General features: G+C 36.0%; 1 protein-coding gene across 3 annotated transcripts in view; it reads right to left on the bottom strand.

The window, feature by feature from the left end:
- Positions 1 to 999: 999 nt before the first annotated feature.
- EPHA3 (EPH receptor A3) overlaps positions 1,000 to 14,666 on the bottom strand; it is a 401,922-nt gene continuing 388,255 nt past the window's right edge. For all 3 annotated transcript variants that reach the window (XM_049858480.1, XM_049858481.1, XM_049858482.1), the window contains 2 exons: positions 7,317 to 7,472; positions 1,000 to 1,277 (listed from right to left, as the gene is read on the bottom strand). In XM_049858480.1, the coding sequence (XP_049714437.1) occupies positions 1,172 to 1,277; positions 7,317 to 7,472 (262 nt within the window). In that variant the 3' untranslated portion in view covers positions 1,000 to 1,171. The remainder of the gene's footprint in view (positions 1,278 to 7,316; positions 7,473 to 14,666) is intronic.

Genomic DNA, 14,666 nt, shown 5'->3' with positions numbered 1-14,666 from the left:
AATCCATCACATACAAGCCAGCATATTACACTAATTGAGGAGCATACTGGATATAAGAAATGAAGAGACAAAAGTGGATGAAATAATTCTGCTCTGAGAGATTTAATTAGCATATGAACAAGGAAAGGATTTCATTTTCTTCTGTAAACCAAAACCAAACCAAACCTGTTGCCTTTGAGTCAATTCTGACTCACAGTGACCCTATAGGACAGTTGAATTGCCCCATAAGATTTCCAAGGCTGTAAATCTTTACAGAAACAGACTGCCATATCTTTCTCCTGTGGAGCGGCTGGTGGATTTGAACAGTCGACCTCTTGGTTAGCATCCAAGTGCTTAACCTTTGCTCTGCCAAGGCTCTTCATTTTCTTCTATAGATACATATATAAGTAGATGGCTAAAAAATCTGGAAACAAATCCATCATTCTCTATGTTAACCATTTTTCCTACTGCTGACAATTTGAGAGACCATTTGGAACTTGGCTGTAACAAATCCAAATTAAATCATCAAGGCATAAATATAAAACAATAAAAACAATTTGAAAGAAAATAAATATGTATTTGTTTTCAAAAATTAAGACACATTTTTACATGATAATACTTAAGGAAGCTAACAATTTAAAAATGTATAGTACTTAAAACAACTACAAACTTCATCTCTATAAACTTTTAACAGATAGAAGAGAATAATACAATGATAAGGTAGTAAATATGGCCAGATAGTTTGAGGTATAAATTCCTCTATTTTGCTTGCTTTTTTAAGAAACAAAATACCTGTTGCACCTTTCTTCTGCGTATAAAAATATTGCAAGTCTTTTCTTTTGTGGCCGTTACTAAACAAAGCCATCATTTTGTTCTTTCACTTGTTTTGCTTTTATCATAGTTTGTGATCAATGGCTCTATGCTAATTCTTCACCATTTTGCATTGAATAATTTTAATTTAATCCATTCTCTAACATAAGAAAGCAGTTACAAAACAACATACTCCCACCCACCCACCCACTAAACAACAGGGGAAAATAAAGAGTTTTTCCATTTTATTTTAAGGCATTTGTACTCATATCTGAGTTTCTTATTGGGCTCGAATCTTCCACCAGGATCACCAGCTTTATCATCTGTCTGCAAAGTGATGCTACGTCTTCCACAGCCGCCGTTTCCTTCCGGAAGTAGTACTTTACACCGGAACTGGCCCGTTCTTTGATTGTGTTTCTAGAGCTTTAATGCTACTGACAATCTTCTTCTGTGGCCCAACCACAGTCACACCGACCTTTTTCATGTCACTGTACAAAAGAAGAAAATATCTGGTGAGAATTATGGTCTCCTGGAGATGATATAAGTACGAAATTTTCAACTGATGGAACTTGCACGATCCTATATTCCAGTGCTTTGGACCTAATTTTCTGATTTTTGCATTGCACAAGTTTTATATTCTGATTAATTCATCTCTGTTCTGTGGAAGAATACAGATGGCCATAAATTCTTTGTAGAGCTTTCTTTATCCCTTCCCGTTAAATCTGGGCCAGCTCTGGAACTGCTTTGACTAACAGATTATGTCAGAAGTGACACTTTTGGTTTTTGCACTCAAATCTGCACTTGACATTGTTTTAGTTTCTGTACTTAAGAAGCCGTCAGCTTTAACTTTTTATCTCTTGAAACACTCTCTTTGGGACCTTGGAGCTGCCATATAGGAAGTCTGACTACCTTCAGATCACGATTCGGAGAGGCTATACAGGTTTTTTGTTTTTATTTTAAACATGGCACCAAGGCCAGGCATATGAAGGAAGCTATCTTGAACCTTCCATACCAGACCAGCCCATCTGTCAGCTTACTACTATCAACACCAGCACAAGAGCAGAAGGCTCATTCATCTGAGCTTTGCTCAAATTCCTAACCCACGACATTGTGATGGCTAGTAAACTGTTGTTGTTTTAGCTTCTGAGTTTTGGGTCAGTTTGTTATGCAGCCATAGATAATTTGATCAATCTCTTTAAAGTATAAAGTCGATCACTATTCTTTCAAGGAAATAAAAAATGAGAACTATATATCTCTATTTATCAATGATATTAAATTTCAAATGGGTCAAAATCAGAAATGAGTCGTTAAAAGAATGATTATAATTCCAAAAGCACTTTGATTTAGGGAAAAATGATTGAGAGAAATATCCACAAATAATTAAATAAATATTCTTGTTTCAAGTAAGTAAGCCATACTTTGTTTCAAGTAAGTAAGCCATACTTTCAAACCATTCAGGTCTTTGTTCAAATGTCACACTCTTATGAGACCTTTCCTGGCCCTCCTTTTTAATGTTGTAACCCCCCCCACACACACACACATACAGTCATACCTGCACTTCCTATTCCCTCTCTTGTTCCACATTTCTCCAAAGCAATTATCACCATCCTGTATATTGCCTTCCTTTCAGGTTTATTTTCTGCAGTCTTTGGCTTTTCCCACTAGAAGGTGAGCTCCATATGAGCAGGAATTCTTGTCTGTTTTATACTCTGTTTATCAACAGCACCCTGATCAACACTTATTTACTAAAATAATGAATCGATAGTCCAAAATATGTTTACCTAAGAAGTTAACACAGGAGTAAAGTACCATTTGGCAAGGAGGTTCAGGCAAATTGAAAAAGGAAAGACACACACCCCCAGGTTGTTTCTTTATAGCAACCATAAACAAAGAAATGAAAAACTTAGGAGTTCAACTACTTAGAAATGAACTAATGAATTCCTTAAGAAGTGAGTTCCAAGCAATAAAGGCATGCCAAGAATAATAGGTTACATTCTGAGAAGTAATTTACATATTATTTTAGCATGAACTGCTTAAATAACATGGTCTTCATCAAGACCATGTTTCATCCTTATCACCTGGGCTGGGAATAAAGTTCCTGATGACCTGTATGATCCCTCCTTGTTGCCATTCAAGGAGCTGATAAATTCTCTATGGACAACTTGTATCTTGTCTGGGGTCCTCTCTTATCACATTCTTTAGCTGCCCTTGCTTCACTAGAAAGGCAAATTGGGAAGCATGGTGACAGCAGATCTTCTACTCTCTTAGTATAACTGAGAGCCTTCACTTAGAGTTGTTGTCAGCTGCCACAGAACCAGCCCCAACTCATGGCGGCCCCCTACACAATGGAACAAAACACTACCCAGTCCTGTGCCATCCCCATGATTGGTTACTAACATATACCTTTTATGTTTATCTCTTTCCCTGCTTTTTGAGAATGTGTGTTTCATGGGATTTTGATTCATTATGTTATGGCTCCATCTTTAAAATGAAGACCATTTCCTCACATGCCCCGATTGCTGTAACAAAGTCAGGTTATGAGTCTAGAGGCAGAGAAAAGAACAGATATCAACAGAACCACAGTCTTTTTGTTTTTCTTCTCTTATCTTTCTTCAAATTCTATACCATATTTTTATTAGTACCTGACTTTTTTTTTTTTTTTCCCGTGTCTCCCATGTCTCTTATGTTATAAGCTTAAAAAACAAGACAATGGAGAAAACAGAAAAAATGCTCCGATACAGTAAGCTAATTTTTGGAACTCTGAGAAATTTGAGTATAAAGAACTCACAGACCAATTTGAGACAACTGTAGAAGGCCATCCCAGCTCTAGAACTCCTGTCCCAACAGAAAGGGCTGAGACCACACCCTCTGTCCGGTCTTTCCCTTATCAGTCCTTTTCAGATATAGCTCCCAAGCATACTTCCCAAGAAATCTGCATGAAACTGACTCAGATTGTCCTTCCAGAAACCCAACATAATTGAAAAGATATAAATTTTTATTTTATATTTAATACAAAGGAACATATTGAATTTTGGGATAAAGAAAGACATTTTGCCTTCAGTTTATCCCTTAACTTACATTTTCTACCCCACCAATGTCTTCTGCCCACCACCCTACTATGTGCAACATAGTTGTAAATTTATAGCTGTTGCAGTCTTGATAACACTCCCGATGTGCTCATTTTGACTATCTTATTCAGAATAGTGGCAGAAAAAATCAAGACTAAAGCGCAGCACAGTTTTCAGATGTGGCATCTACTCCTTCATAGGCAAAGGAATTTTGAAAATGGCATCAAATGGTGCATCGAGATGACACAACAGCAATTAATCTGCCTAGTATTCATTTCACACACTGTTGATTTTTTCTTTCAGATTCTTGTCATTCTTGTCCTGGTTCTTTTTCTCTTTCTTTGTCCACCTTAAACTTCCTGGATCCATCTTATGCTATGAAATAATATGTTAAAAATGATGTCAGGTTGACTGAATAAAACTGCATGTTTTGGGGGACTTTATTTGAAAATTAGATGATTTAAGTAGTTCATATGTAAATGAAATCCTTTAAAATAAATTCATTTTTATTTAGTGTGAAGCTCTATTGAGCTTTTTCTGTGGTTGGACAGTCTGGAAAGGAAAGAAAAAAATCAATATTCTCTCTTAAGGCATACTTATAGGAGACTTTCTAGTTTTTTTTTTTTTTTTTTTGATTAAGCAAATCATATTCTGAAATGAGTCTGGATAACACAAAAAGAAAAATGGAGAGTGAAAGTAACCAAATTCAAATAATAAATCTGAGACTGCAAGAAGAAAGGTAAAATGTCAAGCTAAGTATTTCACAGCATGTAAGGTGAAAACGTTGGTTTATTAGATTTACCCAAATAATGAACACTTAAAAAAAAAAATTGCTGTCCAGTCCATTCCAACTCACAGTAACCTTATAGGACAAAGTAGAACTGCCTCATAGGTTTTCCAAACACTTAACCACTGTCCCGCCATGGCCCCAAATTATGAGCATAGTAAATTTTTTTTTTTATTCTCATTTTGTAATATAAACTAGGAGTATGATGTACATGGAGCCCTAGTGGCACAGTGGTTAACAGCTAGGCTGCTAACCAAAAGGTCAGCAGTTCAAACCCACCAACTGCTCCTTGGAAACCCTGTGCGGCAGCTCTACTCTGTCCTAAAGGGTTGCTATGAGTCGGAACTGACTTGACGGCAATTGGTTTTGATGGCTATGATGTACACAGCGCTGCAAGGATTCCTTCCAAGGAGCATTAGGTCAATAAACGTTGATTCTATATGTTCCTGAAATGAAGAGAAAGGACAGAAGAAGCAATAACCATCAGGGAGGGTGAAATACAGAGACACTGGGATCATTTTTTTTCTGCAAAGGACAAAGCTGAAAGACCCAAGTCTCTCAGGAAAAGTCAACTTTCATCTTGATGGATATTCACAGATTGTTTAAATAGTAATCATAATTAAGTGAAAATATTTTAACCAACCTCAAAGAACCTAACATCCAACACTGGTTTGTTGAGTCAAATACATCATTAACTTGGAAGTATAACAAATGCTGTCACTGCACCTTTTTTTTTTTTTTAGCAAATAATATTCTTACTGTATTCACAAGGTTGTACCGGCTATATTTAAATTGTGAACTAGCAGTTAATCTTATTAACTGTGTTCTGCCTCATCCACTTCAATATAGTGTTTCATTATCTGAAAGCCCTGAGTGTTGATATTTTATTGAGAATAAACATTTGTATAAGTTTGACTTTGTAAATCTGACAATGGTGTGGAAATCGTCAACGTAATGTTTGTTCTTTTACTGTGCTTTTGTGTTTTAAAGCAGGTGCCTTGTATTTCATAGCCCCAACAGTTTATATACTAAAATAATAATTTATAAAAATACTTAAATACCTCACTATATCCTGGGATTGTGTCTGATCAAAATAACTATCACGGAATCTCAAAACAAATTGCCTACTGGGTCAGAAATCCACTCGATAAACACTGTATTCTACTTCGAGCAGGAATGTCGTCGGCACATGTTAAATAGACTGGGGTGAATTTATTTGTTAAGAACAAGTTCTTCTCTCCAGTAGTAATAAACCTTTCCTGTAGGTTCTTTTGCAGTTTTATGTGATTCTTATTGTACTGTTATACCATAAACTATCAACTTATTTATTCGTTGGGCATTTCTAACTCTATTAATTATGCTGCACTCTCTCCTTTTTGACGTCTAGTCTGTTCCTCTCCATGGTGGCTTTGTGTAAATGATTGACAGGGTGGCAATGATATCCAAAACAGCATTTAAGTATTCAAATGTTAGTTTGGAGGGGACAGGACAAAAGAATTTGAGGGGACTGAACAGTTTATTTAATGTAACAAAGATCAACGATAGACTCTGACAGAAAGATGGGCAGTTTCCAAACAGACCGCACAAGTTACAATATTTTAGACAACTTTTTTAATGTGTCATCCCAGCACAAATCCTTCTTGTCTGGGAAAGTCCATAGTGCTACCCTCAGGAAAACTAAAAACCAAGCGCATTGCTGGGGAGTCCATTCCAACTTCTAGTGGCCCTATAGGCCAGAGAACTGCCTCATAGAGTTTCCAAGGAGTGCCTGGTGGGTTCAAACTGCCAACCTTTTTAGTTAACAGCTGTAGCATTTAACCACTATGCCACCAGGGTTTCTACCCTCAGGAAAGGGACCCTCAAGTCTATTTCATACTTTTACCCTGATTCTTTCAGCCAGTAATGACTAAAAAAAATAAAAAATAACCATTGCCCTTGAGTCGATTCCAACTCATAGCGACCTTATAGGTCAGAGTAGAACTACCCCATATTCCATACGGTTTCCAAGGAGCAGCTGGTGGATTCAAACCGTGGACCTTTTGCTTATCAGGTGGTGCCAATCTATGAATGAGGCTAAGCCCATCAGAATCTTTCCCCTGGATATTTAGAATTAAGAGAGTTAGACTCCAGTCAGTAGAGTGGTACTATGAGGCCCTCTAACGAAAAGTTAAGAAAGCCATTTTTAGCTATGTGCCTGAGAATGCAGAAAAAGTCACTGCACAGGAAAAGCAAAAGTGATATAGTCATATCAAAAATGAAGTAAAACTGGCTTTCAAACACAGAGAGATAAAGAGTATGGCTTCTAGCTCATCATTTTCCAGTTCCCAACTGTAGTTCCTTATGAATAAAGTCTATGCCAGAGAGTAATTATCATTATTCTATGTCTGGTTATGTTTTAAATTAATGTCTTGGGTCTGTGGTTATAGGTATGGGTGTATATCTACTGGCCTATCTGAAGAAGGACATATATATTAACGAGTGAAGAAGATACATCGAGATACAACAATCCAGAAGGTGTGGTTCACAAAGAAACCTGGGCCCAGTGAAATGGTGAGAGGAGACAAATAAGTACCTCAGAGGTCCAGTTAAAAATTTTATAACACATTAATCCGAACTATGTACTTTTGCTAGAAAGTTTAGGATCATTCATTCTCAATAAAAACTTTTCTTACTCTGTGGAAATCTTGGCTATGGTGTCACAAGAACTGTACTCCACGCCCGTGAAGATGTCCTTGCACTGCGCTGTCCGGATACCATTAAGCCAGTCACCTGTAGTGCGGAAGGTAGTGATGTCGACATTGCTTTGGTCCAGAAGAAGGTTTGATGGCCTGCAAGAAAGGAAAACACCAAAGGGAGGAGGTCAGAAATCAGCAGAGTTGCTGCATGTCAAAATTTGACACCAACATCAGCAGGAACTTCCAGACTTCATGTGGTGTTCCTGTTTATTTGCGGAATTTATCTGCCATGAAGGCTTCATCTGTTCAAGCTGGCAGCTTGAAGGAATGCTGTGTAATCGTCTTCTCTAAGTGCTCCCTTCTCCAGTCGCGGCTGCTTTTTAAATCATTGAAACTTTGCCAGTGAAAGACATAAATATGTTCATACATACTTTATTGTAATTTAATTTGTTAAACCATTAGCAAAATGGTGGTAATTCAGAATATACTTATAGAAGACAAGACACTGAATACTTTGCATTATGCTTAAGCGATGGAATCATTTTCCAAAATTAAATCCTGCCAACTGGATGTTCATTGTAGATATCGGACAGGTTACTGTCTGAAGGGTGATTTGAACATCTAGGCTATCCTTACAGCAGGATATGATGTAGGCACAGATATAAGTAATGTCAAAAGTATTACAAATAAAAATTACAAGAGGAATCGAAACATGTAGATGAGCAACAACAAATGAAATTTTTGCATGGCTGACAACATCAAATGGAGTTTATGACATAGATAGATGATAGATAGATAGATGATAGATAGGTAGGTAGATAGATAGGTAGGTAGGTAGGAAGGTAGCTAGAGGTGTAGATACTGATAAATGTTGCACAATTCAGCCAGCATTAAAAAAGGGACTTCTAGGATTGTTTTAAAACCTACTGGTCTGATCATAGATCTCAGACTACCAACAGGATCTACTGATTCAAAAGAACAGATGGAATGTGTAAGATAAGCTGAGGAGACTACTTTTGAGTCTGTGAAGGGCCAAAAGAAGCAGGCTTTGGAATGTTTTTCGGCTCTTAATGACCTTTTTATTTGTTGTTTGACTCATACGACTGGAACCAGTCACTAGGTAGATCATTGATTGTTCTCTCTTTTTATCTCTTTTCTTTTAAGAAAGAGAGCTTGAGTATAAAGCACTTATGAAGGGTCTTGTTTTCAGATGAATAATAATAACAATAGTAATAATGATTACATTGAATATTCATGAGGTTAAGTATATTTCATAGATATGAAGGACCTTAATCCTCAAACCCAAGAGTCCCTGGGTGGCACAAAAGGTTGGCACTTCTCACTCATCCAGAGGTGCCTTGGCAGAAAGGCTTGGCAATTTGCTTCTGAAGATTCATGACCCTGAAAACCGTCTGATGTGCCATTTTACTTTTCACGCATGGGGTAGCCAGGTCGGAACAGACTCAAGGGAAACTGTTTTTCTTTGGTTAATCCTCACACCATTAGTTAAGCACTGATACTAAATACCTCCCCTTTAATAGATGTGAAAGTTAAAATTAAGAGCTTAAATTACAATTTAACTTCCCTCAGGCAGAAGAGGCAGAATCGGAATCAGCCAAACCAAAACCCAAACGCACTGCCGTGAAGTCATTTCCAACTCATGTGACCCCATGTGTTACAGGGTAGAACTGCTCCATAGGGTTTTCTTGACTGTAATCTTTGTGGAAGCAGATCACCAGGCCTTTCTTCCATGGTGCTGCTGAGTGGGTTCAAGTCATCAATTTTTAGGTTAGTAGTCAAGCATAAACCTTTTGCGTGACCTAGAGATTAGGGCAAACATTATTTTGTACCAAAGCCTACATTCTTGACTACGATGCTATTTAGGTGAAACTTTATTCATACTGCATTTTTCCTGTATTCTCTGAAGCTATTTGTGGCCTACGATGTGGCCTCTTTGATTTTTATATTTTGTGAAGTATAATTGTTGAGTGCACAGATACTAGAACCGTAAGGCCTGGGTTCAATCCTGGCTCTACTGCATATGAGCTGTGTGACCCTGAGTGATATACTTGCCTGGTCTGCTTTCTCATTTTTAAAATGAGGATAGTAATAATAACACAGATTTCATGAAGATTAAATAAGCATATGTATGTATCACTTAGAAGGGTGCCAATGCATAGTAAGGACTAACAGTTAGCAATTCATTATTCTTACATAAGGTAATGTGCATTGGGCAAATCTGTTGCAAAAGACTTCTTTAAAGTGTTAAAAAGCAAAGATGTCACTTTGAGAACTAAGGTCTGCATGACCCAAGCCATGGTATTTTCAATCACCTCATATTCATGGGAAAGCAGGACAATAAATAAAGGAAGAACCAAGAATTGATGCTTTTGAATTATGGTGTTGATGAAGAATATTGAATATACCGCAGACTGCCAGAAGAATGAACAGGTCTGTCTTGGAAGAAGTACAGCCAGAATGCTCCTTAGAAGTGAGGATGGTGAGAGTTCATCTCGAGTACCTTGGACATGTTGTCAGAAGGGACCAGTCCTTGGAGAAGGACACAATGCTTGGTAAAGTAGAAGGTCGACAAAAAAGAGGAAGATCCTCAACGAGATGGATTGGCACAGTGGCTGCAATGATGGGTTCCAGCATGGAAACAACTGTGAGGATGGCACAGGACTGGGCAGTGTTTTTTCTGTCATACATAGGGTTGCTATGAGCTGAACCAACTCAATGGCACCTAACAATGACACTTTTTTTTTTTTTTATGATTGGGAAGAGACTTTTGTATTTTTACTATTTTAGAGTTATCATTCAGAATGTTTCATGTTTTGTAATATTGTTGTTGGATTTAATCTGCACCAACTTCCTGAACCTTTTCAAAATTATTGTTTTAAAAATCCACACCATTAGGTATTTTTAAAACTAGAACTTTATGTCTCCTTATATGCTTAAAATGAATGATTTGCCTACATGAAGTCCATAATTTCAAGTACTTAAATGCAAGATTTAGAATTGTCAGAAGACACCGAAACAAATGAAATGGATATAGAAATACATTTGTTCTTATTTTAGAAACCAGCTAGACTACTAGGTTCTAATACCAATAATATTACTAGAAAAAGCACGAAATGATAGCAAAATGAACCATCCAGACCATTAAACTGTATACGTAGTGTTTTTTTGTATGAATAGTAGTCATTGATTATCTTCTAGGATATGTGGTAAAAGCTCATGTTTTAAATGAAGAAGTCATAAATTGGCTTATTCTGTCTCTTCAATTTAAAGAGATTTTTGTTTGGGATTGCTGGTACTATCGGTGAAGCCTCTCCAATTCACTGCCTGATACATGAGAGCCATGCTTAAATGTGAGCTTGAAGTTGGTTAAGTCCTGGAAATTTTATATTGTGCCCAAGAACTGTATGCTGCTGTTAGCAGCATATAAGTAGAACATAAATTGACTATTTTTCTGTTTTTTTTTTTTGTGTGTGTGATATGTTAAATTTATTTTATGAAAAGGATCAAAATTTAATGCAGTTTTAACTCAGCTTAAGAAAAAAATGGCAACATGTTTTTTTTCTGTCTCCACTTTCATCCTCTGTGAAAGATATGGAAGCCCTGGTGCCGTAGTGGTTGAGAGCTACGGCTGCTAACCAAAAGGTTGGCAGTTCAGACCCACCAGGCACTCCTTGTAAACTCTATGCAGCAGTTCTACTCTGTCCTATAGGGTCGCTATGAGTCGGAATCGACTCGACAGCAACGGGTACGGGTGAAAGATATAGAACAATAATGAATTCCCTCCTTGCCATGATCATTTGTGAAGTGAGGGACCATTGTACGTGGAGGAATTTTTCAAACCTCTTTTCACTACACTCAACTATTTCAATCCTCTCTACCAAAAATGTTTGAATTCCAAATTAAAATTATGGAGTTTTATAATGTATATGTATATTATACAGTTTAGTTTTAACTAACCTTTAGTGGTTATCTTAAAATTAAAGGAAGAATGAGAGAGAAAGGAAGCCAGATATTAATTTACAAAGCATTAATTTTCTTTTCTTTAGACTATTTAGAAAACTTTAAAATATACGTTTAACATTTTATAAATTAGATACCTTTGAGAATACCAATATTTTTATGTAATTCTTTTATAATTACTCATTCAGAAAATAAAAACATTTTATTTCATAATTAAAAATTTCTTAATTTTGTCTTTTGCCCAAAATTTTGAGGAATTGAGGATACAGATAAACAATTCAGGTTTCCAAATTTATACAATATCCCTGAATTGTTTTAGCGTGGCTATCCTGGGTGAAGTAGCTTTTGTCACTAGATACGACATTGGACCAGTTGGGTAAGTCGTTGAACCAGTAAACGAAATCAACAGAAAAAGGATAAATCATGTGTGTGAAAATTTTATGAGAAAAATAAAGTAAGACCAAGAGGAGGGAGTGGTATGATACTCAGTTTTCTAAAGGCGCACACAGACATACACACCCTCACACACTACAGCTTGGCTGTCTACGGTAGCTGTAGCCTATCACCTAATGTCGACTCTTTGTCCCATGAATAGCAATACTTTTTTATTTATGGGTTTGCGAGTACGAAGAATCAAACCCCAGGACATTTCTTCAGAATATTTATGAAGTGTGCCTAATAGAAAAATGCTGATTTTTTTCCTTCTCAAACTATAATGGCTTGTATTTTTAAACTCAACACTAAAGCGGTATTCAACAAGAATTTAGAGAAAATTAGTACAAACAAGTTGAAATAGAACAGGACGTGTGGATTAAGGATTAGAGTGACCCCAACTGAGTTTTTATGTTTATTACTTGGATCAAAGTACAACCAAGACAAAAAAAAAATGACCTAATTTTAATGTCAGTGACCTCAGAATAACCAGCCCTGCAAAGTATCATTTTTCCACTTCCAGGATTTCTCTGGGGATTTCAAATAAAAATTGGTTCCTTTCCTCCTCCGAGAGGACATCTGGAGAGTTTATCAATGGATAGGAATTTGTCTCTCACTGTGAAGAGCCTGTGATGTCTCTTCATGCGCACCAAGGGAATCTGGGCTTTTTGAGCAGATGCAGGCATTGGCGTTTTTTTAGACCCAGCCCCTGACATGGGGTCTGAAAGGGAAATTTATAGGCTGGGTGATGTGCACCGTGAGCTCACACTTTTACTAGACAAATTAGATAGGTTTCAATCCATGCGGCTGTAAACGATGTCCTGCAGAGTTCCACCTGATCTTTTACAGCTTTTCATAAATCAGTACCTACTGGCCACAGACCACAGTCATTAAAAAGAAATTATGGAAATTATATGTTTGCTCAGGGGAAGCAAAAAATAACTTTCCTCCCTTTCTCTCTACCTCCTTGTATTTAGGTTTGTGAAATGTTCTTTTGCGTAGCTTCATACTGTTGCTTTAAAGAGGTGCACGTATATTTTCTTCCCATCGACCCCTATTATACCTGTAAATGGGATCCATACAAATTAGCACTGAGTAAACCAAAACCAAACCTATTGCCATCATGTGGAGTCCTACTCTTAGCGACCCTATAGGGGAACAAATGCCAGTAAACAACTGTAGGTTCCAAGGATATCTTCTGAGAATGGCTGTATTTCAATATTAGAATTCAGAATCACTAGGAGTGAATGTTAAGTTATCCTTTTGAGATTTTGTTTTCCTTAACAAATGGCTTTATATTTCACGTATCAAAAATTGTGCTTCACATACATTTCTTGAATGAATAAGTAGTTGCCTATAGAGTTCACAAGTAGATGTCAATAACAGTGAAATTTTATATGCTTTTTATATACATTTTCTTACAATTTCATACACATTTTTCTTATAAAATTTTATACGCTACAGTGATAAAATTATCCTATTTTTATCTGTTGTGAAAAGTTTCAGGGAATATATTAAATTTAGTGTATTTACATAAGAAAAATAATAACACTGCTGAAATAAAAATTCTTTTAAAGAGTAATACCTTAAAGGTAATCTATTAATAATACCTACCCTCTGTTATTATCTAAGAATACAATTTTTGTGTCTTGTAAGCTTATTTTTAATTACTTTTAATTCTAGTGATGTCTTCTCACTATATTTCAGGGGGAAAATCTTTGATTTGTTAAATATTTTTAATATGGATTAATAATGTTCTGAATCTTTTTCTCTCTAACATTAAGAATACAGACAGAATTAAATTAATTTAATTTGTCATCAGTAACTAAAAATCATTTGACTATAGATAGTTCCCAACAGGACACTAGTACATAAATGACTCATTAAGTAGAAAAAGTCATTGTGTTTATTGTAATTATCTTTAGAGCTTAAGGATCTAGATCTTCGCAGTTATAGATATTACATCTGGTTTAACTCCTCCCAGTGCTAAAGTTTGCTCCTTTGATTTTTCAGATTAAGGAAAAAAAAATAATCACCTGGGTATTTGGCATATTTGATTCCCTCTAAAATGTCTGTATCATATTTGTTCGGTGAGGAAAATCACCTTGTCAAACTCAGATTATGAGGTCAAAGTCATTTTGAGAAATAATGGCAGATAGTTTTATGGTCAGTAGATTTACCTTGAAGGACATAGTTCAAAAGTGAAGTTATTATCAAAAAGAATTACACTGTGTACACTTAGGAATCAGTTTTTTTTTTTTTTTTAATTAAGGCTAGTTTAGTGCTGTTAACAGGGAAAAATAAGAGTATTACTTATTTTTGTTACTATTTATTCTGCACATTAATAAAAACAAATCTCAAAATTAGCAATTGATTCAATAAAACAATATATTTTAAAATCATTTCAATTAAATTAAGTACAACTGAGTCTGAAGAATCTCATCCTAAGTGTATTGAATAGATCTTTTAATACATTATGTCAAGAATTTCGATGCCATCAATTTATAGTAGTATTGAAGAATCTGATGACCTGGATGGTGAAATTCTACAATTTACAGAACAAGTCATTTTTCTATATCATATTATATAAATATACAAAAATTAAAAGAATTGCTCCATAGGGTTTCCAAGGAGCAGCTGGTGGATTCGAATCGCTGACCTTTCAGTTAGCAGCTGAGCTTTTAATCACCACGCCACCAGGGCTTCTTATTTAAATCCAGATAGCATTATATTTGGATTTAAAGAAGAATCCAGATAACATTATATTTGAAACTCCAGTGGCTTAGTTGTTAAGAGTTCGACTTAACCAAAAGGTCAGTAGTTCAAAGCCACCAGGTGCTCCTTGGAAACCCTGTGGGGCAGTTTGACCCTGTCCTATAGGGTCATTATGAATTGGAATTGACTTGGCGGTAATGGGTTTTTTTTTTTTTTTTT

This window comes from Elephas maximus, chromosome 18, assembly GCF_024166365.1.
Source record: "Elephas maximus indicus isolate mEleMax1 chromosome 18, mEleMax1 primary haplotype, whole genome shotgun sequence".
NCBI classification, from domain to species: domain Eukaryota; kingdom Metazoa; phylum Chordata; class Mammalia; order Proboscidea; family Elephantidae; genus Elephas; species Elephas maximus.
The sequence above is the reverse complement of the archived record's forward strand: the minus strand, read 5'-3'. Positions and strand labels throughout refer to the sequence as shown.